Source organism: Apodemus sylvaticus, chromosome 7, assembly GCF_947179515.1.
Source record: "Apodemus sylvaticus chromosome 7, mApoSyl1.1, whole genome shotgun sequence".
NCBI lineage: Eukaryota > Metazoa > Chordata > Mammalia > Rodentia > Muridae > Apodemus > Apodemus sylvaticus.
This window is the reverse complement of record NC_067478.1, coordinates 106,510,298-106,538,072: the sequence shown is the minus strand read 5'-3', so window position 1 is coordinate 106,538,072 and position 27,775 is coordinate 106,510,298. Positions and strand designations below refer to the sequence as shown.

Below are 27,775 nucleotides of genomic sequence, written 5' to 3'. Positions count from 1 at the left end.
GATGCCCCAGAGGGAGGGCCACAGCGGAGAGCGCGGGGAGGTGATACCAAGCTCGAGGAGGGGGTCCAGCGTCGGCCCCCGCCTCAGCCCGCGAGGTTGGTACGGACCGCGAGTGGCTCGGGTCCCACCGGCAGCTCGCGCTCGCGGGGGCGGGGTGCGTGGGGGCGGGGCGGGAGGCGCTGTCACAGCCGCGGCCGCACCGCGCATCCGCCGCCGCCAGCGCCGAGGGCACCACGCGCTGGCCCGCTCGGCTGGGCTCCGGCCGCGCGCCCAGCCATCCCGGCCCGGCCAGCCCGCGCGTCCCATCTTGGGGCTCCTATCGCCGCCCCGCGCCTCGCCGCCCGCGCCCTCCCGCGCGCTCCGGGGCTCCGGCCGCCGCCTGGCTGAGCCCAGAAGCAGCCGGGCCGTGGCAGCGGGCTGGCCGGGGCTGCGGACGAGTGGGCCCGCGGCTATGAAGTGGCCCCCGAGGGCACGGAACGGGAGAACGCCCCGAGAGAGAAGCGCGCGCATCGCAGGGCAGCAGCCCTGGGTCGCTGGGGCCAGGGCATAGGACTGCCACCCGCTATGGACCGCGCCGGGGACGATATGGACTCGCTGCCGCAGGTCAGTGTCCGGCGCCCTGAGCCCCCGCCTCCGCGGTGCACAGAGCCCCTTTATGCGTCCCCATCAGTACCCACGCCATGTCCGCCCGCGTGCGCGCGGGGTGTGTGTGTGTGTGTGTGTGTGTGTGTGTGTGTGTGTGTGTGTGTGTTGCACAAAATAGGGACATCGGGAAATAGGGCCGGCCGGCAGGGCCTGCACCTGAGGGGCTAGGAAATAATGCTAGGATGCTGCCTGCCCCTCTCTGCTCCATTAGGATGAAGGCAAGAACTGGTGGTTCTCTGAGTCTTCTAACAACTGGTCTTTCTCTTAGCTATTCTGTCCCTTGCCACCTCAGCAGGTGGTTCTAGGTGGCCCACGGGATCACAGGAGAAGGGGTCAGCTCTTGCTGCACCCCTACTCACTGACAGAGATCCCAATCTCTCTGCCTTTCCTGGACATTGCCAATTTAATTCTTTTCAAGGGAGCTGAGCATCATGCATCTTTCCTGTGAGTGCTGGGAGCTGAGAGAGGTGGGAAGTGACAGTGAATTTTAGAGACCTTCGGTGCAGGAAAGTGGACGGAGGCAGGACCAGGTCATTACCTTCCTCTGTGCACGTGATCATACAAGTTCAGAAAAGGAAACAGAGACGTGTGAAGCAAGAGAAAAAGTATCAGATCCAGCACCTCAGGGAGCCCGAGTGTCAGATTCCTATTAAGCAGGTCAGGTCAAGAGCCCACCCACCTACAGGAACTTAGTTTCATGAGCTACCACTTTCTTAGCCAGATCTAGTCCTAGTGCATTCACTGGACAGCTTATAGAAGCTGGGGCTGAGATGACCCCCCTCACCCCCAGATTTCTAAGGCACAGGACCTTGAGCAGGGCCTTTTGTTGACAGTGGATTGGGTACTTCTTTATGGAGACCAGTTTAGCTGGAGTGCCCAGAGGAATCTTGATTTTGGACTATCTTGCATAATTTCAAGTGACTAAGACAGATATCCATGTGCCTAGCACAGAAATAATGGTGTACATGTGCTTATGTTTGTGTGTGTGTGTGTGTGTGTGTGTGTGTGTGTGTAAATGGTAAGCACGGGGCTTCACAAGTGACTGGTGTTGAGGTGGGTGTTGAGCTGTGTAGGGCTGTTGTTGCTCTAGTCTTCTGTCCCTAACATCTCCCCTTTCCGTGGAGAGTCACTACAGAGAGGAGGCATTTCCTTTTAGAACCTGCTCAGTTGGTGACTGCTATTGAACCAAACATCAAGTCCTTTCTGTGTTCATGCCAGACAAAGATCCTGCCCAGGAAACCTTCACAAAACCTCCCACTCTGCTCAGTTCACTTCCAGGATCCACAAAGGTCCTGGGCTTGCATTCCATCTCCTCTCTGCCCCTTTCAACAAGAGAAAAACCGCTTCCTAGGGTGATGGGACCAGGGAGATGAATGGACGCACGCCCGCGCTGGGCAGTGAGGCCATTGTCTCGCTGCTCCCATTTGTACTGCTTCCCCAAGGGCTTAGGGATCACCCTGTGCCTGTGGGCGTGGTTGGATACCTGCATGTGCTTTCTGGGTGAGGTGCTGTTGAATGCTCCACCTGAACCCTGGGCGGGAAAATCACTAGAGGGGACCCAACTGCAGATGAGAGCCTGTAGCAGAGAACAAGTTCCCACTTCTTCTGCTCAAGCTGTTCATGAGACTTGGATTATTCCCACCGTGTTTGGGGAGGACGGAGTCTATTGTGCCTTCATGACCTGGAGCCCAGAGTGATGAGATTTTATAAGGAGAGGATACGGAGGAGGGTGAGCTGGCCAAGGAGCCAGGTTCTGGACCAGGGAGTCCAGCGATAGCATGGCTAGAAGAGAGGAATCCGGATTCCTGAATGCTCCTCTGCCTGTAGGAGAGGCCAGGCTTCAGCCAAAGGAGAAATCAGAGGCTGGGAGAGGCAGTGAGAAGGAAGCAGAGGGAAGCCTTAGCCAAGGTGCGAGCCTTCTTCTACAAATCTGCACACATCGTCAAGCATCCTCTCCTGGGGAGGCTTCTCACTGGAGCTAGTGCGCTGTCTACTGAGCAAGACTCTGATGGAGTCAGGGGGGCTCACAGCACGGACAGGTCACAAAGCAAACTATTCCAGGGCTAGTAAGGAGAGTCGCCTGCCGCAGCATCACCCAGTGTTCAGGATTGTTCGCCTTCTGGCCTTCGCCATTCTTGCCTGGCACTGTGTGTGATGGAGAAGGAGGCAGAATGTGGATGAGCCTGACACCCAGGGAAGAGGGAGAGAAGCCCCCGTCGTGTACCATCCTCCTTGTCAGGGCCCCAGATACGCAGGTCCTTGGAAATCCCCCAAGGACCAGCTAGGAGACATAGTCATGATCCAGAAGTGAAAGACCTCTAGAAGGGCTTGCTGAGGTCCTACATGTCAGTGCATCTGTCCCCAGCTAAGTGGATTTTGAGGGAAAAAAATGAGTCCTCTTAACACATGCTTCCCTGACAGTCTGTAAATTGGGAAAGTGTCATCTTTTCAGACTGTTAAGGATAAGGGCTATGAATGTTAATTTCATTGATATCTTTTATACATTATGCTTCCCTCCCCTATTCTCCCAGTATCTGGGTCTCCCTCCCCTTAACCTATGTTAATCTAATCTCCGACTTTGAATTGGACCTTACCCTTCCTGATCCAGAACCAAATTACCCAGAACATCTCTCCATTGGAGAACAGCAGGAATGATACCTTCATACCTAGCAAATGGGTTTTTTTTTATTTATCATTCCATAATACCAGCAAATGGTAGTCTAAATTTTTTTTGAGATTTATAAACACTAAATCCATGACCACTTACTCTCCATGCTGAAAGGTGACTGTGGCCACAAGACACCCAGAATCCAGTCCACTCGCAGTGATTCTAAGCACCTACTGGGTCCCAGGCCCTGCACCTGGTGATGAGGACATATTGCATGAAACAGTCTAAACCCCGTGCTTTCTATTTAGCTTTGGGAAGGTTGCGGGGATTGCTGGCATTTTTTTCCCTGCAGCTACAGCAAATTTACTTTTCTAATGAGGTTTAGCTCCGGCCAATATTAAAATGAGTCTGTGCTCCCTGTGCACATACCAGCTGACAGCAGTACAGGAGGCAGGCTCTGCGCCAGATTCCTGGCCGGGATTACAGCTTTGCCATCACCAATATCCATCCCTAAGGTGGAGAATCAAAGTCTAGATGGAGAGCTGGATAGGTTGTAGGACTTACCATGCCCAAGGGATCAGAGGTCTTCTACTCAATGACCAAGGCAAGATTTTTCTCCCTCCGTGCATAAACTGTGTTGTCCAATCATGTGCTCATGTGAAGAAAAAGGGGTCAGAAAGCAATGAAGGGCAGAACAGACAGAGACAGAGGTCTTGGTGGTCACGAGTAACTTAGTACCAGAGACCAGCTCCCCAATTTCATAGTGTAACCAGGATTGCAGGGGTGAGGCTCTGCCGTCTCTATCCTGCCTGCCTCCCTTGTTTCTAGGGCAGGGAAAGGATCTGGCTACTGGGGCCAGATTCAACTCTCTAAGCTCAGGAGTGCCGATAGCTGTTTGACTATGGGTCAGAGCTTGTGATAGCCACTGTTAGGTGTGAGCTAGACTGCTTCCCTTTGCACCTGTGGCCAGCGGTTCCCATCATGAACAATATGTTCAGAACGCTGCCTGCAGCCCAGAAAGCTCTTAAACAGTTGTTGTGAGTGTACCTATGCACAGAGGGTTTGCCATAATGTGGTCACAGGAGCCATGGTCCCAGGCTAGACTCATATTCTATTTCCACCTCATATTGTCTGTATGGCCTTGGGGTACCGCTTACCCCACTATGCCTCTGATTCCTCATCTCTGAAATGGGAGTAATATTAAGATGGTGAAGAGGGGATGAGTCATTGCAGTTCATCATGCTAATCGCTCAGAGCGCACAGTAGCGGGTGCTTTCTTGTTTTTTATTTGAAAATAGAAAGCAATTTGTATTCTTCATTTATTTAGCAATTCACAGAAGTACTTGCCGAGCAGCCCACTCTGAGCCAGGCTGTCTGCCATCAGCGTTTGCCCTTGCCTGCAATGCTAAGCCCTCCAGGGCCCTCTGTTTCCTGACCTGAGAGAGAATACAGCCCTGGAGATAAAATACAACTGGGAGCATATCCTTACTTAAAATGACTGCTGCCAGATTAAAAGGGGGGCTGCTTTTGCTGTCTGGAGGTGGGGAAAATGGAAATTCATGCTCTCTCTCTCTCTCTCTCTCTCTCTCTCTCTCTCTCTCTCTCTCTCTCTCTCTCTCTCTCTGACACACACACACACACACACACACAGCACCTAAGTCCATCCACAAAGCCAGCCAATGTGACATCTTGCTGAGTGGGATAAGGAGATTTGAGAGAGCTCTTCCTGGGCCTATTCCATCCCTGGTCTTAAGCGTAACAAACCCAGGAGGCCGTGTCCCTGAACTCTATGGAGGGCAGAAGCCAGGAAGGTTCCTGCCAAACAGGAATCAGCCATCACCTACCCAGCAACCGAATGAGTGGAAGAGCAAACACCGCCCTGAGCTCACATAACTGTGTCAATAACTCAGTTGGATGGCAGAGCCTGTGAAGTGCCTGTTTCCTCCTCTGAAGTCTGGAGGCCATGAACCAAAGCACATCTGCCCACTCAATAGTCACATCACACTGACGTTCTGTGGAGCCTTCAGGAAACTGGTGTCCCAAGGGCAGGGAGTGGTGGTGAGGGAGGCAGACTGGAAGCACGTAAGGAACTGGGGTACGGATGCCAAGGCTCCCTGTGCCACCAGGCTTCTCCAGCACTGGACTCTGTGACTCCAGACTACTTCCTACACCAATATAAAGGGACGCATGCCACAGTGGCTCCACCCTTGTTTAAGACCTCTCAGACCTAAGTGTCTCCTCCCACCGTACTCTAACTTTCCAGACACCCTGAAGCCTAATATCTTTGGTGAGCAGACACACCTACCGGTGAAGGGCTGGGATCCTCAGCTGCTTAAGATCTGGTTCTGGGGCTTCTAATGACTCCTAGCCTAGATCTGTAGCCTTCTGATTGGGGAAACATATGCTTGAACCTCAGAGATTGGGGATCATCCTCGCCATCCCCAATCACCACTGCCCTGGCACCCACCCAGTCAGAGCAAAGCTGTGTCCAGAAGCTGTTTCTAGCTGGTTCCCCAGTGAAGCATGGTAGATGGTCATCCATTTATCAAGGAAGATGCTGTGCCTCAGATCCACTTCTGTGGCCATCCTAGTAGATGGTTCCTCCCCCTCAGCATCCCTCCTCATACCCTTCCTACCTGCCCCCTCAGCTGGCATATGCTCTGCTCAGCCACAGGCCAGGGACCCTGGCTCTGCAGCCTGCTTAGGATGATGAACAGCTGGTAGGCATGTGATTTTCTTTCTCCGTCAGAGTTTCTGAACTTAAGCTGACGTATTACTCTCCTAACTCATCACTTGTCGATATTAACTTCTTCTCCCCCTCATAAATCTCCCTCCGTGGCTCAGAGCAAGCCGCCGCTGCTCCAGCCTCCTCTGATGCCAGGCTGCAGGCTGCTGCCTACGAATACCCACTGTGCTAAGGGGTACACCCATCGCTGTGCCCTGGACTGATTTCTTCACGGTGGCATTCCCAAGGGACACTCCAGAAACGTACTGTGATCACATAGGACCCCAAGCCTAACTCAGCTTCAGGGAAAGCTTGCTGGGCCTGCTTCTTGAGAGACCTGGGCCTATGAGTATGTCCTTGTTGGCCAGGTCTAAATAGACCATGTGTACAACAAGCTCTTTTTAATTCATTGTGTCAAAAATATGTAACATAAAACTTACCGTCTTACCCGTTTTAAGTGTACAGTTCAGTAGTCAAATACAGGCACTGATTTATATAACTCATCTCCACCTTACAAACTGGAAGCTCTACATCTGTTGAGCATCACCACCCCAGGCCGGCTTTGTGCTTCTGCCTCTCTCTAGGTACACATCATTTGAGTATAACGTACATGATTTGCCCTTTTGTGACTTGTTCATTTCTCTTCTAATGTCCTCAAGATTCATCCATGTGGTGGCACATGTCGGACTCTCCCCCTCTTTGTAAGTAAGGCTGTCGCATATGCACATTTCAACGTCCACTCACTGGACTGGTTCTCTTCTGCCAAACGATGGAGAACAAAGTGCTAGATCCATGGTGGTTGGCCCCAGTTGCCCTTTCTGGTTCTGGAAAGACAATGCAGATATACTGGTACTCAGTGCGAAGTCATATTTCAAATGCCATGGGAACACAGATCAGGCAAGAGAGCCCCCATTTTATCTGGTGTCTGTTTGGACTTTTGTTTGTTCCCTCCAGCCATCTTGTATTTCCTAAGGATCCTCAGGCACCCCTTCCCCCAGATGAGCATGGCCTTCCCAGTTCTAGAAGCTGAACAGCTTGCCACGTATTGGGACAAAGAGAACTCCTCCTCATGGACATCCTGGCCACAGAGGGATGCCAATGTCCTGTGCCATTACCACTCCCTGGAGCCCTGAAGGTGAAGTCTATCTTCCCTTTCAGGATCCTTGGCCCAGAGCCCATGAGGCTCTAGAGAGCCCTCTGGGGACAAAGCAGGCAAATCTGCCTTACACTAGTCAGGCTTCTTTGCAGAGAGGTGATCAGTGATACATAGCCACCCTGCAGTTTACCATGTAATATATAGTCCAGAGCAAACACAGATAGTGTCAGCCTAATCTCCACACGTAGGACTTAGATTTAAGGTACCCTCCATCGATCACACGCATACGTGCTGTGTTTACAAGGAGTGGCACACACAAGCTGGCCACTCTGGCTAATAACACATTTATAAGTATGCTCAACCAATTACCATGAGCACATCATATTAACTGTTTCTTATCCTGTCGGTAGGGGTAGCTGATGCCACACAGCATGAACCTTGGGGACAGAGCAGGCATACTAGAAGGGGGAGCTTAGAGTTGGGAGGTAGCAAGAATAAAGTCCCCAAGAACCTACAACCTGAGATTAAAGGACAGGGAAATCATTGCATTCAGGAGGCCATACAGTCATATATCCTCATTGACATACCTTAGTACACTAACAGCTTGAGCCATAGGACCTACAGAAATCCATAGTTCTTCTTTAAGTGGGCATCTTGGAGGATCAATGGAAATCCTATGGGACTAGCCTATGCAGGAGAAGGGGAAAGAAGAAATACTCTTTAGAAGGCATCAGAGCACCAGGGAAGCCACAGTGTTTGACCCTCACCTCCTCTGACTTTTAGTCCCAAGCCTCTGCTGTTCAGCCTGAAAAAGCCCGTACCATAGGAAGAATGCACAGAACAGAACAGGGCTTTGGGTCATTGTTAAGAGCACGCTGTGAACAAAAGCAGTGCGAACCAGGCAAGAGTGCCAGGTTTCAGGCAACATAACCTTCCCACACGTGAGAAGCCATCCTACCCCGGGTCACCCCCATTTATCATGCTACAGTTTGCCAACCACCTACATACCCAGGATCTGAAGTCTCTGCACTGCCTAGCTGTAAGGAAGGAGGAATATGCTAGGAAGGAGGAAAAACTGCCCAGCAAGCAGCTGGTACCCACCCCTGGGAAATAACTGAAGTGTTCCCCTCCTCTTCATCTTCCAGGTGGTGACTTCCAAAGTTTTTATTAGCACATATTAATTTTATGTAACAACGGGTTTCGTTATGATTTTCACGAACACACAGAATGTATTTTGATAGTGCTATTTGTTACCTTCTCATGCCCCTCCCACTCCTGGAGTTTTTAAAACAAGGGGACAGTGCTTGCTGCCACTGCTATTATGTTTTTCATGATCTAAGTAATTTTAGTGCTAATTGTGAACCAGATGCTTCCAATGGATTCCCTCAACTGACTACAAATAGCCCTGCGAGGGATACAGTCATGGAGCCTGAGCTGCAGAGACGTTGCTGCTGTTTCTCCTTCATGTTGAGCCCTGGGTCCTACGTGGGAATGCACAGGTTTGACCTGCAGGACAAACATCAAAACCGGCAAAATCATGGCTGTTTACAAAACCCCACCCTTGATGACTGTACAATCATAGGTGGTTGGGCTTGGTGAAGGAGAGGCTAGGGAAGGCGCAGGGCTCAGGGGCATCTTGCTTTGCCAGCACCTTTCTCTAGACACGGCGCAGACCTCAGCACCAAGGGAATGTGAAGCAGAAAATGGCCTCGAAGAGCATCAGAGTGAGAAAGTCAGTGGTGGGGGAGCAAGCTGGTGTCAGCTGACCCAGCCTCCTCTTAGGGTAAGAAGCCCCACAACAACCTGAAAGGCTCTGCCTGCTATTTCAACATGCTCAAGGTTCAGATTCTTGGTTCCAAGGTTAGACCCAGTCTGTGGTCCATAGTCTGTTTGGTCCCGATACCCAGGTCTAGTAAGGCTGGTGTAGGTATCCATTCCAGGCTCCACCCTGCATATGGTCACCCTCACTGCTCACTTCATTCGGGCAGCAGAGCCATGGGCTGTCCTCTGCCTTGAGGTTATCAGAGGGCAGATGCAGGATCTCCCCCAGTCTTGAAGCCAAAGACTCTAAGGGCATTGCAGTGCCTCTCAGTTTAGGACTATTCTCTGCCAACTGTTGGTGCATGGCAGCCTGGCACAGAGAGAGATGTGGCCTCCTGGCCAGCTGCCCACACGGCTTCTGCTCCTGCTGTCCTGAAGCAGCTGTGGCTCTAGTAGTCCCTGCTGCCTGCCTGGTAGCAAAAGAGGCTGAGTTCCTCCTCCGCAAAGCAAGCCTCCATTGGTAGTGCTGGCCCAGTGGGTGTTCAGTAACTGCAGAGCCATACCCACAGATGTCCGGAGCAGCCCACAGGCTTCTCGCGGGGCACTAAGCAGAGCAATAGGCTGGGTAGAGAGATTCTCCAAAACCAGAATTGGTAAATAAATAGAGAGAAATTGGTATACTGTGTAGAATCTAAAGGCAGGACAAAACCTTCGTGTGGTCTCTTTGTGGCACTGAATGAAGTACACTGCTGTCCCTGTGCCTGTCTCCAGGGGATAAGGGGAGGTGGGTAGGGAGAAGATATGAGAATGCTCCTGTTTGGACCGAGTCAGCCTCACTAGCTCCCAGGGTTCATATGCAGGAGGAAGGGCAGCTGTATTTGCTGGCTCCTAAAGGTTGGTCATGAAGCTTGGGACAAGACTGGTGATCCACTCAGGGAAGAGAAAGAAAGAAAATCACCTGTCTGTGCTCCACACTCATTCCCACACTCAGCTCCTGCACCAGAATTAAGCAGTGGCTCCTGGATCACTGGTGATACCCAACTCTATTCCACACTCTACCTGTGGATGATCTGTTGACTCCAGTGACTTATCACTGCATCACACCTTCAAACTGGTCCTAGTTTGGATTTTTTTTTTTTAAGGAAAAGGTCAAAGGAGTAAGGGAACCTCAGCTTCTTAGTTACCATTTGAGCATGAAACTGCTGTACCCAGAAGGGAAGAGCTGTCTGTCACAGGGCTGAGAGGAGGACTTGCCACTCTCAGGCGGAAGACTGTCCCAACAGGAAGCTCACAAGAGACTTTAGCCAAAAGAGAAGCGGTAGAGTCATACTACCTGTTACCTGGACATTTGAGGAATACAACCCCTACCCCCATGCCTCAGCTTCTTCAAATATTGAAAGAAAGAAATGCTTTGGGGTTGTCAGGGTTTAATAATTAAATGAGATAAACAGCACAAGAGAACTTAGAAGCCACCCTCGTGAAATCTTTAGAGGGCTGCCTCCTACTCCTGCACTGCAGAGAGAACAAACTGGCATGTTAGCATCAGCCCTTTCATAATAATCCCGGGCCTGAGTGTTGGAAGCTAAGGGTACGTGAGATACCTTTTCATTCCAACAGGGACCCAATCACAAGATTCTCCAAGAGACCTTAGAGGCAATAACCAGAACTGAGCTGGAACCTCACGCTCTATCATCAGGTGGCATGGAGACCTGTGCACACATGTGCAAGTACACATGTGTGTCGAGAAGAGACACCTGCACGCTGAAATCACTCAGGAGGTGCTCTGTGGTTTGCCATCAGGCTTACAGTGTTTTCAGAATGGAAAATTTAATACCAATCCATTCCTGATTTAGATTGGAAGTATCACACCTAGGAAGATGAAGGGCAGGGACCTGAGACACTTTCATCAGATGAACACTTTCTGCCCCATCAGCATCGTGAGGGCAGTAGGTAGGAATACCGTGCCTGATCTAGTACCAGACTTCTACCATGATAGCCACTGATCATGGGCGCTCGCCCCAAGGCACATCAAACTCTGATGGAAGCCTGACAAAGAGGCACAGGAGGGTGGAGACCACAGAAGGGAGGCAGATTTACATCTGAAGGGTCATGGGGTAGAAGAGGTCCTATGGGACTGACTCCCACAGCGTTTGCAAGCCCCTTTCCCAGGGCGGGCCTTGACACTAACCTTATGCATGGCTTCAAGTCATGTGGTATAGCCAAAGTTAGTCCTTGAGAAGAAACTTGTCTCTGACTACCTTAGCCCATCTCTTCCTCCATCTCTTCTTTTACAGGAGCCCTAGGGGAGCACCTAGAGTTTCACTGGAAGTAATCAGAGGGAAGCAAGCTAGGAATCCCAAGCCAGACCCTTCACAGGCTGGGCAGATAACAGTTACAGAAGTGTCTGTTTATCAGTACCAAATACATGCCAGATTGTTTATGCTAACTTTTTCCTAACTACCTAATAATCTACCTGGGGAAACACCATCTTATTCCCATGAGAAAATGAAGGCTCAAAAGAGAAGAGAGGTCCACAAGATGCCCAGGACCCAAGCTCATGCACCCTTGCACCAGCCACCAAGGATCCTTCTTTCCAGGCAGAGGAAAGCAAAAGAAGCAGGCAGAGCGATAGTAGACAATGGTAGAACACATGGCTTGACTGAGCCTTGGTGTTATCTTTGGGATCTGGGATGGTTGAGCAAGAGCTCAGGAGCTCAAAGGAGGAAGAGAATGACCTGGTGGCTTGTGGTAAGCAGACGACCCCTAAGATGGCCCACGTGATCTGTAACTCCATGTGTTCATACATCAGTATCCTCTCATTGTCACAAAGGTGCCAAAAATATATATATTGATCTGTTACTGCCACAGCTACAGTGCACCATGTAGGACTCCAATTAGCTCTGGACTCTCCCCTTGCTGATTTGGTACAGTAGGAGGTCAGACAAAAGGGGGAGGCATATGACAAAGAACTATGACCCAGACAGCCTGTAGGAGATACCCACCTGTGAGCCAGTAAGTTTTGCCAACCTGAGTAATCATGGGAATAGATTCTTCCCCAGTCCAGCTCACAGATACAAATGCAGCCCAGCCAATCCTTTGGTGAGACAGGACACAGGCCTGCAGTTCTGACTCAGACACTGAAGATAGCAGATACATGCTATTTTAAGTTCCTCAGTAATTAGGAATTTGTTAGACAGCGATAGCTAATGAAGTAGATTCCCTTGTGGATGGTGACGGTCCCTCCATAAAGTCAGCGTGTCTTTCGGAAGAAGCCCATGCAAGGGAGACGAGGTAACAGGAAGAAGGGCCAAGGAGGTGGGTGAGGCTGAACCTCTCCCTCAGATTAGGATGTAGGGAGATAGACTGTCCCCCACATCGTGGAGGCAGGGGCTGAGTGGCCCTATGCTCTCTAGCCACTGACACTGTCCCCCACCTAACCACTGTCCCCTCAGCATACGCAGTCATACATCCTACCTCTGCTGTATGGTGGTGGCTCTGAACTGGTGCTCAGTTCTCCAGCAGTGCTCCAGCTGCTGTGGTCTGCTTGCCTCTGCTCATCCTCAAGCATGAAGCAGGGAGCTATCGGGTGATGCTCTGCCTGTTCATACCCATGGACATGTGATGGCTCCACAGAACAAAATATGGGTGTTTGATCCAGATCCTCCTGTACATTAGCTCTGCGGAAAAAGGATGGTTTTTGTCGTTTGGTCTATAGACAGCTAGCATGACCCAGGTAGCTTCAGGAAACCCAGCTGGTACCATTATTTATTCTGTTTTAATGTCTGCCATGGACTAGAGAGGACTTGGCCTCACCGAGAACCATGCCAAGCTAAAACCCTATTTTCATTTTTAACATAATAATAATCTAAATATAACTCAAGGCCATTTCCAGAAAAAAAAAAATCAAAGGAATTACCCTTTTAAAAAATCAAACCGTGTGGGGTTCCGACAGGAAAGAAAATGATTCTTTACACCAAATCTGGGATGACTCAATGTCCCTTCTCCCTGAGTCCTCGGCTTGGTGTCCCAGCTGGAAGGAGACACAATGACGGGAGATCAGACCCGCATACGTATTACAAGTGCCCAGCAGCAGGGGCCAGGCCACAAAGAAAGTTGTTCATAGCCGTTTCCTAGTCTGGTCCGTCCTCTCTCCAGGCAGTATACAGGTAGGATAAAGAATCAAAGAATCCCTGTAGTCTTGGGAACCATATAGCATCTTACTGATGCAGAAATCTCCAGTATGTGGGCCAAAGATGGACCAGGAGGGCCAGGAAGTGAGGCCCAGAAGAACCAATATAAATAAAGGAGGTGCAGTGGATATTGAGGGAACAGAAGTCAAGGCCCACAGCCTCATCTACATTTTAAACTGAGATTCTGAGCCTGTCAGGGAGCTTCCCTGAGCTCTCACGTCCTCCTATGACGGGTGGGGACAAGGTCTCCAGCCTACCATGCAGAGCATTTGTGACCACCAAAAGGTTTAGCTTTACAAGCCTGCCATGTGTCAAGGTAGGATTCAGAGTGGAACTCTTAGAAGGCCCCTCCCCCTCCTTCCCATCTGAGGGAAGAACAGAAGGCTCCGCATGCCCCCTATGTATTTAAGGGATTGTCATACCAGGAGCAGTCAATGTCTATGCCCTGCGCCCCAGGAGAAACTGTGTGGGCCCGAGACAGCATTTCTATGGCTGAAGGGCTGGGGCTGGGTTAATGAAGTATGGATTGACTGGGCTGCAAGCTGATTACCTCTGGCATTGGGCTTTTCCTGAGCAGTGCCTGCAGAATCAATACTAATCCCTTGATCCCATTAGGGGCTCCTGTAGCTCTCTGGGACAAAGTCTGTGCCTCTGTTTCTATGGAGAGGCCCTGGGTAGGGAAGAAAGATGCTGAGGTTAGGGCCAACACCTCACCACCTTCACAATTTACCTCATCCTTCTATTCTCCTCCCCATCCCTTTGAGGGCCAAGAACCTCCCCAGTCACCAATGTCCCCAGTCCCAGTACCTCCTAAGAAGCTATGATCCTATAGAAAGAGGTTTAGTCACCTCCGTCAGTTCCAGGCTCCCCAGTGTGCTGCACATTCTTCTGAATGTGGATGAAAAGTGTTTTATGGGTGTTTTGTTTGTTTTAATTTGTTTTATGACGCTGGGGACGGAACCTAGGAACTCACACATACTAGGCAAGAATTATCTCACTGAGAATAACACCACACTGTACAATCTGGAAGACACATCTTCAAGACTCCTCTAATTGAGAAGCTAACTATGTACTGAATTACTGGGCATAAATCCTTAATGCTCAATTAATATTTTTCAAGTGGAGATCAATAAGCCCATCTTCAGGTGCCCAGGGTATTGTTTAAATACCCGAGGGCTCAGAAGAAAGCCTTTCTGTCTCTATAGAATTGGCCAACACTGAGCCCCTGTTTCACACTACTCTGACCCTCTCAGGCAAGCAACTACTAGTCTGTTCAGCCTAACTTCTCCTTTGGCCTTGGATGATAGAGTGCTTTGAGCCCCTGACACCCCCAGTTTTCATCTTTACACCACAGCTCTTTGAAGCTTGCAGGAAAAAAAATCCTGTGACTAGCTCTCCTCAACAATGGTTTTCAGTGTGACCCAGTTCCACAGGGAGCTGTAATGGCGGCCCTCTGAAACTGAGTCTGGACTGACCTCTCTTGCCTTTTGTAGGACATGTCTTCATCCTCACAGACCCTAGTCATCATAGCTTCAGGTTGTTAAACAGCTGCACTGAAAATTTACTAGAATTATTCCCGTCAACATTCATGTTTTACAGCTAAAAGCAGAGGTGAGGGACATGAACACAGTAACCCCAGGGTTTGTCCTGACACTGTCCTGGCTCTTGCTTCTAGTGGCCACGCCTCACTGAGCTCTTCATTGTACCCACAATATAGACTTTGTCCATGTTTGTGGGATGCTTGGAAAACACCAGGGAAATGGATGTTCCTCGTGTCTGCACTTGCTGGTAATTAAGAGAAGCCAGCAGTCACTGGGTGAGTCATGAACCAGTGTGTGAGCACAGCATTAGAAACCATGAACACAGCAGACCCTCAGTCACTACCTGTCCACACAGACATGTCCTTTCTCACCATTAAGCCCCTTTCAAGTGCTCCTTATTTTTCAGAACCCTATTCTCTCCATCTTGCCTTCTCCTTTCTCCAAGCTTTCTGTTGCTTCTTCTGCCCGCCCCATCCAAGGCCCCAGAAACCACTCTGAGATCCATGTGATGCCACAGGCAATCGCCACATTCTTCCGAACCTAGGCTGAGACCACAGTCTGCGTGGGACAAACCACGTTGGTATGAGAGGCCAATGTAGGACCAGGCTGCACCCCTGGTCTCCTGCCCACAGCCAGACACCATTACCAGTGGACCCATCCCTGCTGGCCAGATGGTGTTCTCCAAGTCTCGGGGTGCTCTCTGCTCTACTTAATAACCGCCTGGTAATTAGCTCCACGATTCTGCCACTATGCTTATAATAGCCTCCATTAAAGTTATGGGGTTTTCAAGCTGTAATGGCTTCCAGAGTAATTAATGCACAACTGGGTTTATTGCTAAGCTTATTTTTAGAGCTTGTCTCTCTGCCTCCCCTCCCTTTTCTTTCATAGATTTTTTTTTTTGACCAAAAAAGAATATGATGGAATTAGACACTCCTACATGGATCGGGAGCCCCCTACATCATGCCCATAGCATTGTTCCTTCTTCCTGTTTCAACATCCAGCAGATACTGGGATTGACAGTTGAGGTAGCTATGGTGGAGGAAGGTGGGTCTTAAGACGAATCCAGGCAATAGCTTGGAGTCACGTGGCCTCCATGTATTTCAGGCTCCATCATCTGGTCTCTGAACAGGGGCAAATTGCTTATCCGTATTGCTTCAGTGACTGCAAATACAAATAGAAACACACCAGTGCCTGCCTCTCGGGGTATCTGTGACTACAGCACAGAGTACATATGTAAATGGTGTCAGCCATCTTTGTCCTAGGACGCCAGGAATGCTGTAGGACAGACAGTTATCATGAGCCGTGGCGCGGGCAGATATAAGGGAGGCTGGATGAGCTACAGGTCTAAACACCTGCCCAGAAAGAAAGCCATAGAAACCAGACAGCACCCCACACAGCCCAAGACCATGCCACGTCCACCTTCTTTCTTCCACCTCCCCAACCTGGACTCAGAACTGTCACCCAATCAAGGCTCATTTGAAGAGCAGACATTTCTGAAGCCCAGCCAGACGTGACCTCCCTCTCTTGGTCTGTTGTCTGTTCCTGTAAGAGAATACCCAAGACTGGGTTGCTTATAAAGAACAGGAGGTTTTTGCTCTGTGGTTCTGGAAGCTAAAGTGCAAACATGTGTTCTGGTGAGGGCTGTGTGCTGCTTCTGTTCATAGAGAAAAGCAACATGAGGAGTGGACCGACATGGTAGAGAGCCGCATAAGAGGTGGTTCTCCTGCTTCAGAACAACTTGCTCTCGAAGGATCGAGAAAGGCATCAATCCCTGTCAACGACACAATCATCTCTCACAGGCTTCACCTTCCAACACTGCCCCAAGACAAATCCCAACGTCTATTCCAGAGGGAGAGACCAGATCCATGGGGGGCGGACACTGTACATTTACCCCTGTTTTCATTCCCTAAGGAGAGATATGGGGGCAGCTGACACTGATTCTAGGAGCTGTGAGTCTTTCCTAAGAAGGGCTGGACATGGGATGCTGGCTCACCCAGACCTGGGAAGAAGAAAAAATGTATAATATTCCAAAACTGGGTCACAGGATGTTCTGGTTGGCCATAACTCTCAACATTGGCCAAGACCAAGAGCACATGAGGACTGAGTTGGGGCAGACAATATGGCCTCTGGAGTGACTGTCTACAGGGTAATGATGGGCTCTAGCATGATGAACATGTTGAGGGCCAGCCAGAGTGCCAAGTGCTCCTACCTACCATGAACCCAGCGGATGCCCAGGATGGGGAGGAGGAAGAGGAGGAAAGGATGTGACCATCCCCAAGGGAGCTATGAGCTGGTTATACTTACTTTCCTGTCACAAGGGAACCCAAGGTCCCAAACAATCTACTAGCAGATCTCTGCAGGACCAGGAGTGAGGCCCATCGGGTTGTTCTATAGCAAGGGTCTTTCTTCAGGCTCTGAAATGTCTCCCAACTACCTGACAGCTCCTCAGAGAACAGCCCCTCCTCTTGCTAATGCTCAACTCTGACCTGAGGCTCATTCTGTGAGAAGAAGGTGCCCTAAAAGAATTCCCTGCAGACGTAAACAGAGGAGGGTCCTTAGGTCTTCTTCCCTGTGATGTCCAGCCCTGTCCATCTCTGTTTATCCTTGAAGGATGTCTGCTAAGCACTACACTGAGACGATGCTATGAAGGAATGGCCTATGCTAATATGAACAGCATAGCAGCCAGAGTTTCTGGTACATTTCAGTCAGGGACCACCCTGGGTGGTTTCTGAGAATTAACTCATTTGATTGTGAGAACAGCTTTGGATAGCAGGTGACTGATCAGTAGTTCAGAGACTAGCACAGAGTTGATGGAACTGGCCAAAAGCCACAACTTCTGCTCAGGTCTGTGAGGAATAAACCATGGCCAATGTCTCTGAAATCTGTATCTTTAAGCACTGCTCTTGTAGGTGTCTGCTTCTCACGGGAAGGACACAGGCTCATTCACCCAGACAGCTATACCGAAAAGGCTCTGGGGAGATGGATGGTCCATTGAGAAACTCTGGACGCTGTGGGTCTGGAGTAGCACAGCCACTGTAATCCTTGTTCACATCTCTGGCTCATCCACCACTGCTCTCTCTTACAGATATCAACCTCTGAAGATTCCTGACCCCGCCCTGGACTAACTGACTCTTCGCAGACGCCCATCAGAGTCCCTGAACTCTGCAAACTCGCTTCCGCAATGGGTGGGTGTGAGCGCTGGTGAGAGTTATTAGCCAGTGTTCGGCTTCCTCCTCCCTGTGCCTGGCCGGCCGGCCCATGCCTATTCTTTTCTTCCTTGTGCTGCCGGCGCTCCGTGGCCACCCTCCCCCGACCTTGCCACCGCTCAGGTAACGAGGAGCTGTGGGTGCAGCCAGCCTTGGAGATGCCGAAGAGACGGGACATCCTTGCAATTGTCCTCATCGTGCTTCCCTGGACACTGCTCATCACTGTCTGGCACCAGAGCAGCCTCGCACCTCTGCTTGCTGTGCACAAGGGTGAGCCCACCCCCATCCCACCCCCACCCCCACCCCCACCCCTCCTCCACCCTGGCCTGGTTTTGGTAATGAAAACTACCCTCCTATCATGCTTTTCACACCTGGGCCTGGATCTTACCCTGGGGGAATTCGGGGCCTTCTAAGACTCCACTGAAAGCCTCCTCCTGCTCTTCTCCCTTCTCCTCTTCTTTCTGTCCCCCCATCTCCCCACACACATTGTTTTAAGTACCTGGGATTTATTCTATTCAAGTATGAGTTGTGGTTTCCAAGAGGAGTGGGTATGCCATGATACATGAGGCATGGGGAAGCACTGGGCTTTAGTCACGCGGCAGAGGGGGTGACAGAAGCTAGGACAAAGCCTATGATGTGGTCATTTCAGATGGAGAAAGGTCATAGAAGCTGCTAAGCAGGCTCAGAAGCAGATGGCTTGGTTTGGCCAGATGTTCCTTTCTTGAGACAGCTATATTACTATATAAGGCTAATTGGCCTAGTACTCACTATGTGGCCCAGACTAGCTTCAAACTCATGGCAATCCTCCTGCCTCTGCCTTTCCAGTGTTGAGATGACCAGCATGCACTGGGTTCAAATGTAGATTAATTGGATGATTTCTGTGGGGTATTGGATATTAGCATGGTTTCACCTGTCCTGTATTTGGGTCTCGGGTGATTTTAAGCCAGAGGAAGATTGGCTGTGTGGGTAGTGTGATGAAGATGCAAGAATATGGTCAGTTGTTTACTATTTCTAGAAAAGAGGTACCCCTGAGAAAAACAGTCCTTTCTCAAGTCCACAAGGCTCTGAACTGTCAAAGCAGTGTCAAATTTTAAACAATCAAAACAAACATGCATACCCAGCTCTGTAGTATGAAAGGATGGGCCACACAGGAGATGCAGTAAGGAAGGTGTAGAGTCCTGGCCTATATTGTGGTTCGAGGGAGTGTCTTTGGTTTTGTTTTAATTTTGAATTATGTAGAGACAAGCCAAAGGTTACTGTGTGGTAGGTAAGTGTTGTATCTGTAGAGCTACAGCCCAGCTTTTATTGTGCTGTAAAACCTTTCAACTTTCCTGGCTAGAAGACTGACTGGGTAAAGGCCTGAGGCAAGGAAGCATTTTCCCAAGAGCAATCAGAAAAGCCGGGAGGAGCATAATGCCCATCTGTCTACAAGTCTTGAGACGTCACTTTTACTCACACCCAAATCTCCACCCTCAGGCCTGCCTTGCCTCCCACATATAACTACCTCTCACTCAGTCTTACTAAAGCTACCTTCCGCGCCACCTAGCTGGGACACTCCGACAGGCAACAGGCTCTCCCACTGCAATGTGTACCATCTTTCCTGGGAACAGGAAAAAGGAAAGTGTACAAGCCTTTTCTGTAACAGAGGGATGCTCTGTGGTAAGACCTGGGAAGCCACTGTAGTCAGAGACGGAAACTGATTTGGCTGCAACTGTGTGCAGGTCACAACCCATGCTCTGCTGTCCACACACAGAACACAGTCAGTCTTCAACCTCCCTGCAGTTCCCCAATCTTCTTACTCCAGCCCCACTGCCCTTGCTGGGCACTCTGGTACTCGGCATGATGTCATCCCTGCTCACAACCCAGTGCCTCTCTTTGGGGCTTGTCAGTTTAGAATCACGGTTATCCTGTGAATACATCATTCCAGGGGAGTTAAAACTACCATATATAAAATGACATAATGTCTGTTGTCCTCTTGGCAGAGTGAGGGTCAGAGACGGCACACAAATCCTTTGAGGACTCAGAGTTGCAAAATCTCTGAAGCCAGGATGAAGGATGGAGAGCAGGTTTCAATCAGGCCCTGACACCTGGAGAACTTCCCCAGGACACGGGCTTTCCCATTTAGCATGATCTGGATGACAGAAGGCTCTACAAAATGGCTGTAAACCTCCACCCTCAACCCCAGTTTCCAAAAATATTATCAACTACCAGATAAACAAGTTCTTATATCCTGGTCAGAATGAATACCTTGGACATTACCCCTTTTCTTCAACATTGTTTCTTTTCAATTTAACCCAAAGCTCCCTGTTGATGAGTTCCATCTCTGCCAGTCTCCCTCACTCCCTGACACACACACACTCTCTCTCTCTCTCTCTCTCTCTCTCTCTCTCTCTCTCTCTCTCTCTCTCTCAGCATTTCATCTGGGAAATCGAGGGAAATCTGTGTATCAGACTCCCTTGTGACATTAGCTTGTAAGCATCCTGTGGGAGACAGAAGTGGCTTATCTGGGCTCATCCGCATTGGACTTCACACCTTGTAAAATGGCCTGTTGTTAACGGTGATAGGAGAGAACAGGGAGCCGTGGCCCAGCACCCTCTCTGTGTCCACCTTCTAGCCCTTTCTTGTGGCTTGCTCCTACCATCCTCTCCATAAATGCATGGGGCCACAAGGAAGCAGGTCAGCTAGTGTCCTATGCAGGAGTTGATAGTGACTGTGCCTAGTCGTGATCCAAGCCCTAATGTGTGTTGTTAGCTACACAATAGCTCCATCAAGCAGATGCTACAAGCATTAGTTAATATTACTAGCTCCATTCTGTGGCCACTGAAATCAAGGCTCCAGAAATGAAGAAACTTGTTCTAAACCTCACAGTTTGTCACAGCAAGCAGCAGGATCTGAGCCTAAGTTTCCAAGTCTGCCCTCTAGCCATTGTCACTCCCACTGAGATACGTGTGAGCAGTGACTGCTTCTTGACTCATGAATCCTTCAAATCCAAAAGTTTTGAGATCCAGGACCTGAAATCAGGAACACTAACAGCCTTGACTGTTCCTTCTAGTAGGCCTGCCAGGTTCCCTACCCAGGAGGATAGTCCAGATGTAAGAAATCTTCACAACTGCCCAACTTGAAACAGGTCGCTTTTAAAAAAATTAAGAAAGTAATGGCTGTCCCCCTGTCTGTGTGCATGTGTCCAGAGGGACAGGCTTCTGCAGTGTCATTGTCCCTCCTGGTGTCCTGGGGCTGTAGATGCAAACCACTTAGTGGACACCAGGACAGGAGAGCTGTTCATAGGTCTAGAGAAACAAGGGAATGTGTCTAGAAAGTACAAATTGGGAGGCAAACATCAGAATAATGGAAAACCTAAGCAAGTGTCTACAAAAAAAAGGAAGAATGTCTAAACTCAAAGGGCTTTCAGGATTCGAAACTGTATTGTCAGCTACAATAAGAGTATAGTCCACTGGAACCAAATGCAGTAGTTAAATGCTATACCGTGTACCCAAATCCAAAGAACTGCTACATGAGCCAGGAGAGAGAGGCCTCACTTGACTAGAGGGTTTGTGTGAAACTTGACGTTCCCTTTGAGATCCAAACCGTGGCCACCCACCCCCACCACTTTCTGGCTTTGTGGAATCCACACCACAGAACATAGCTGTTCATCTCTGCTATGTGGTCAGCTTTGCCCTATGAGGAAGAGACCCTGGAGGTGAGAGTCACATATTTTTTCATTTGGGAGATAGATGATTGGAAGGTGACCAGTTGCATTCAAATAGCTACACTCGTGTGAGGTATGATGAAGGGGTCATTTCTGGGTCATCCCAGGAATCTAAACTAAGGAAATTCTCATGAGAGTTCCAGGTCCGTAGGTTGGAACCTCAGGTCTAAAGATGGAAGCAAGAAGGCAGGCCCTGATGTTGGTTCTTCAGGGGGGCAGAAAACAGGGACTGTCTTGGAAGGGTGGGTGACTTTGAAAGCCCTACATCAGAGCCAGGCCAGCGCCCTCGTCCCCCTCCCTCCCCGCACCACCTTCTCCCACCTCTGCAGATGAGGGAAGTGACCCCCGCCATGAGGTGCCACCCGGTGCGGACCCTAGGGAGTACTGCATGTCCGACCGTGACATCGTGGAGGTGGTGCGTACAGAGTACGTGTACACGAGGCCGCCACCGTGGTCCGACACACTGCCCACCATCCATGTGGTGACGCCCACCTACAGTAGACCGGTGCAGAAGGCAGAGCTGACGCGAATGGCCAACACACTACTGCATGTACCCAACCTTCACTGGCTGGTGGTGGAGGACGCTCCACGCAGAACGCCCCTCACAGCGCGCCTGCTGCGCGACACTGGCCTCAACTACACACACCTGCACGTAGAGACACCACGCAACTACAAGCTGCGAGGCGATGCCCGAGACCCTCGCATCCCACGTGGCACCATGCAGCGCAACCTGGCCCTGCGCTGGCTGCGGGAGACCTTCCCACGGAACTCTACTCAGCCAGGCGTAGTGTACTTCGCGGATGATGACAACACGTACAGTCTGGAGCTCTTTGAAGAGGTGCGCTAGGGACCAGAGGAGGGAGAGGAGCAGGTGGGGCGCCAGGGGACTGAAGGATGTTGGGACCATACCAAGATAAGAGCAGAGGATAGTCCCCATGAGGGGACAATGTGGCATGCATTGACAAATATAGGGAGCCCTAAACTAGGTTCATTGCACACTGCAGAGAACCAGAAAAAGAAATGGCAAACTCTCAGTAAAGGTTAAATCAACCCAGCCCTTTAAAGGAATGACTTAAGGCTTATAGCTCCCACACCCTAATTCAGACCTTAGATATTTGTTCTCTGAAAGAGACCTTTTTATGGGGTCATTTAACATGGCTACCAGAATCCTCATCGGTGGCCAGTTGGAGCATCTCCATTAAGTTTTAAAGAGGGGAGTTCATTTTAAATTTTAAAATGACAATATTGAGAGATCTTGTACAAGGGAAGAAAGACTATTGTGCCCTATTGATAAGGTGACTAACACCTTGACTCGCATGCAGCCTGGTCAGAATCCTCTAGGGTTTTCCTTTAGAAATCAGAAGCAGGTCTGGAAGCCAGGCTGGTGGGGACCCACACACTCAGAGTGTGACCCACCTCCTGTGGGAATAGGTAGTGTTTTCATCCTAGATTCAAATATCCTGACTCAGGTTCCCACCTTGCAGATGCGCAGCACAAGAAGGGTGTCCGTGTGGCCTGTGGCCTTCGTTGGTGGCCTTCGGTATGAGGCCCCACGGGTGAATGGGGCAGGGAAAGTGGTTGGCTGGAAGACAGTCTTCGACCCCCACCGGCCCTTTGCAATAGACATGGCTGGATTTGCAGTCAACCTCCGGCTCATCTTGCAACGAAGCCAGGCCTACTTTAAGCTACGTGGTGTGAAGGGAGGCTACCAGGAAAGCAGTCTCCTTCGAGAACTTGTCACCCTCAATGATCTGGAGCCCAAGGCAGCAAACTGTACCAAGGTAAGACCCTCTTCAGAGCTGATGGTTGGTAATGCAAGCACCTCACACAGCTCTAGACGTTCTGTAGATCGAGGGAGAAGAAGAGGATTTGCTTGTCTTCAGTCCTCACCCAAGATGGTATCTTATCGGGAGTAATGTCGTTACAGTAATAGGCATGGAAATGGGGAGGGGTTTCCATTGAGGATTTCCATAGGAGAGTCTATGACCCCTGCTGAGCACACATATGCACACATTAGTGAAGGTGCACACTTGCATACATGCACATAGACACAGCGCAGGCATGCCTGCATATGTATGCAAGTACATAGACAGATACACACATGCAGACTTGGGAAATCCTGAGATGTGTCTGTTTTCTATAGCTTTAGATTTCCTTGCTTTCAGAAGATGTTTTCTTCTGAAAAACATCTATGTGTATCTGTGTAACATATACACACAGCAAGAAAGAGAGGATGAATGAAGGACTGTTTGAAAAACCTTGCTGCGGAGCAGAGGTGGAAAGGAAGGGGGCAAAAGAGATACTTGCCACAGGGTTGCAGAGATGGTTCAGCGGTTAAGAGCACTGACTGCTCTTCCAGAGGTCCTGAGTTCAAATCCCAGCAACCACATGGTGGCTCACAACCATGGGATCTGATGCCCTCTTCTGGTGTGTCTGAAGATAGCTATAGTGTACTCACATACAATAAATAAATAAATCTTTGAAAGGAAGGAAGGAAGGGAGGGAGGGAAGAAGGAGGAAGGAAGGAAGGAAGGAAGGAAGGAAGGAAGGAAGACCTGCCATGAATGGAGGGGAGCCAGAGGCGGCAGCATGATCTGAGGATCACCTCCATCTTATTTTGTGTCTCCGGATATGCAGATCCTGGTCTGGCACACACGAACAGAGAAGCCAGTGCTGGTCAATGAGGGAAAGAAGGGCTTCACCGACCCCTCAGTGGAGATCTGAAACTAACGAAGCAGGTAGGAGAGAAGGCTAGACTGGCCGGTACAGTAGACAAGCAGCACTCGTTTGGGACACACCCTTCATCTCCAAAGACTTTTCCTTTGGGTCTTGTGGGAGAACCAGACCCATGTGAGCAGGAGAAGTGTGGCCAAAGATCATGTCCCCAACAACTAACTGGCTGCTTCCATGTGTAGAGCTGAATCCTTACCCGCATCTCTTTCCTTGTTATTGTCCTGCTGGCCATGGGGTGTGGCCCACAGTGACAGGGTGCAGTGTGGACTTGCTCACTGTGTTCTGCGGATAACCGCCAACATAGAGCTGTGGTGAGGACGCACCACAGACGATCAGTGGCCCTGTAGCTCTCGGTAGCAGGTGAAAGGGCTCAGTAAGCATAAGCCTGGAGCCCACACCTACGCCAGGGCGCCACTGTTCTGTTCTGCCTAGAGTGGGCGCTCTCCTCCTGGCTTTCTCTTTGGTGGAGAGCACTGAAACCAGTCTCTGGCACGTAACAGAGCCTATGCAATAGGTCTTATTTTTTGTATTGTTTACATCCCATTGGGTTAGGCCAGTGTATCTACCTACACTTTAGAGGTGACAATGCTGTCAGGAGAGCTAAACAACTTACCCAAAGTGACACATTAACCCAATAGATTTATGCTAAGTGACTGACCAGGCTAAGTATTTTTGAGGGGCCTTTTGCGCTCTTGCCTCTCGGAAGCAATATACCAGGATTCACTACTCCAGACCCCACCCTCCAGGGGCTCAAAGCAGACAAATATATTGATCTTTGCCTGAGTATATCTGCAGACAGCATGTCTCTGGGACTGCAGGGTGTCATCCAAAAACCTGAAATCTTTGACTGGCGCATCTCAGAATGCCTCGGTACAGAGCTTCATCCATCTTCTGCCCTCACATGTTACTAGAAGAATTGCCATCACTTGCTTTTCAAAACTGTCTCCAAGGGGAACCCAGAAAGGCTCTGTGGCATCCTCTAGGGGCTTAGGATCAAGCATTCTGTTCTGCTTGCAGTTCCAGCTCCACCTTGCCCTCAAGCTGACACCCCTGCTGTTCCTACTTTCCCCACACAGGAATCTCCTTCTCAGACGCTGATCTCGGCCTTCCGTCCTCTCCTATGGCTGATAGTCACTCTGAGGCAGACTCCAGAGGAACACCTCTCGTGTATTCTGAGGGCTTCCAAGAGAGCCCAGCTTGATGCCAGAATAAAAGACAGAATTTAAGCACAGAATCCCAGACCCGTGGTTCTCTACATCAACATGGCCAGGGGCTTAAAAACCCGAGAGCTGGGGATTCCAGTTGCCAGCAAAGCCTGTGCTCAGCACATCTCCTTGGAAGCTTCCTGCATTGATGGGGCTGTGTGAGCAGGGCACCCTGCCTTGGAGTGATGCTGGGGTGAGGGAGGTCGGAAAACCCCACTGTTGAGTGCAGCATGGCTCTCCATGGCTCCCTGCTCTTGGGCCCAGCATGACTACACAGCATGTGCCCAGCCAGGACATCCTGAAGACCAGAGAGCAGCCTGGGGCATCAAGATGCCCCAACACTCCCCTCTCACACCTGCTCTTCCTCAGAGCCGCTCCCAAATCAGAAATACCTCTGGCTCTCCTCTGGTTCATGTTTACAGGGCATAAGGCTGTCTTGGATCCCACCGGGCACCCAGCCCTGCACTGGGGGAGCCTGGGCTGACCTACAGCTCCCCCTGTACCTCAGGCTGTAGGAGAACAAAGCCCTTTCCCGTGTCCCTCAAGCCTCCTGTGCCAGAATCAGCGAGGTGGTGGGCCTAGAGCCAGCACAGGTCACGGATTGACCTGGATTAAGAACCAAGTCACCCCAATGTCCACACTGCCTCTCCAGTACCCCTGGGCTGCCATGCCCCTTGTTGGGTTTGGACTGAGGAGGCAATTGCCCTCTTCCCGAAACCCCTGAGGATCACAGATCTCGGGGCCAGAGATAACAGTAATAAACAGGCCGAGCTCTTCCTGAAGAGGTGTGAGGCCCAGAAACCCCAGCCCTTTCCTGAGGCGACGCTGTGAGGGGTGCAGTAGCATGGGCTTAAGATCAAGAGCAGATGTCTGAACACTGAAAGGAAAGGAGTCATGAGCTTTGGGAATCACTCTCTCTCACGCCGAATGGGAAAGCGTGCAAACCCAGCCCGCCTCATGCCCACCGCCCCCTCTCCACCCCAGATAGAACAGTATGCTCAGGCTGGTACACCTACCCACCCGCCCAAGAGAAGCATTTGCCTGGCTGTTTGGCATCTGAGAGGCTCCTGATCCTGGCGGCATGGGGCCCTCTGGTGGTAATCTCACTCCAGCTCTACAAGTTGGAAGCACAATTTTCCTCCCAATTGGGGGAAAGGAAAGGGCGCGAGCCCACTGAAGAGGCGTTTATTTTTTAACTGCTAACAGTTCCCCTGCTCCATTAAAACTCGTAGGAAGGCCTGGGTCCTTCAGAATCCACTTTCAGGTGGATTAGACTCAGTCCACATATCTAACTTTCAGAGAATAGCAGCAGCTGCCCATTTTGAAATGGATTTAACTTCTTACAGACTTCAGGAAACCACCTGATGGGATCAGACCCCACAGCCACGCTATAGGACATCTCCCCCTAACCATTTATACTTTGGATATTGTTTTGGAAATTTACCCCTTGGTATCAAATGAGGGGCACAGGAAATCTATCCGGTGGGTGATTTCATGTCTGGGCACCCTACTGCTCATTCACAGAAACTGTCAGTGACGTCAAGGTCAAACAGGCTGCTGAGGCTGCCTTCTTAGCCGAATGCAGTGCTCTTTTTAGGAAATTGAAAACAAACAACAACAAAAAAAATGGGGATTTTTATTTTTTACTTTTTGGCAGACGCTACTTCAGTTGTTTTCACGTAATGTCCTCTCTTAGCTGCATGTGTATTTATTTAAAATTACAACCCTGGTAGACTGCGGCCTTCATCTCTGTCGGGAATGAGTTTGTTGCCAATCAGAACTGGGTCCATGATGACAACTTGCCCTCCAAACCTTGGCTGTCCCCTGCTCCCCTGCTGGAGAGCCCCGCCACAGAGGAGTTACCCTAGGGGTTCAGGAGCTCTGTGAGCAGAGGCCGGAGTACGGGCGGAGCCCGAGCTGCTGCGCCATCTGGTCTGTTTTTATTTAACTGTATTTAATTTGTTTTCAAAATTAAAAGTCAAATATGGTTTTTAACAGTTGTAATCCTCTTCAGCCCTGTCTTATTTTATTCCCGTTTATTAATTTAACCGTCCAACAAATATTTACCAGATGCCTGCGGTGAACAGGCATTCTTCGGGGACCCAGCATGTGGGGCTTACTGGCCAAATACAGGAGGCCATGATAACAGTGCAGCATCTCAGGTGTGAGCTGCTGCAGGGAGAGCAGTGAGGGGGCCTGGGGTTCCGTGAAGCGTGAGGGGAAAGGCCTCCCTCACACGGGAATGTGGAACCAAACAGGAGCATGCCGACGTGCAGCTGAGGCAGCTGAGGCAGAGAATCCTGTTAAAAGAGAACTGCCCCCCAACTGCAGAGTTCTCCCCATACAAAAAAAAAAAAAA

At 50.2% G+C, this 27,775-nt stretch overlaps 1 protein-coding gene across 1 annotated transcript; it reads left to right on the top strand.

Annotated features, from left to right (window-relative positions):
• The first annotated feature begins 225 nt into the window (after window positions 1-225).
• B3gat1 (beta-1,3-glucuronyltransferase 1) lies at window positions 226-27,420 on the top strand. Its single transcript, XM_052188789.1, has 7 exons — window positions 226-603; window positions 17,652-17,751; window positions 17,896-18,042; window positions 21,808-22,316; window positions 22,963-23,259; window positions 24,116-24,216; window positions 25,288-27,420. The coding sequence occupies exons 2-6, from the start codon at window positions 17,748-17,750 to the stop codon at window positions 24,200-24,202; spliced, it is 1,044 nt and encodes a 347-aa protein (XP_052044749.1). The 5' UTR covers window positions 226-603; window positions 17,652-17,747; the 3' UTR covers window positions 24,203-24,216; window positions 25,288-27,420.
• Window positions 27,421-27,775: the final 355 nt, after the last annotated feature.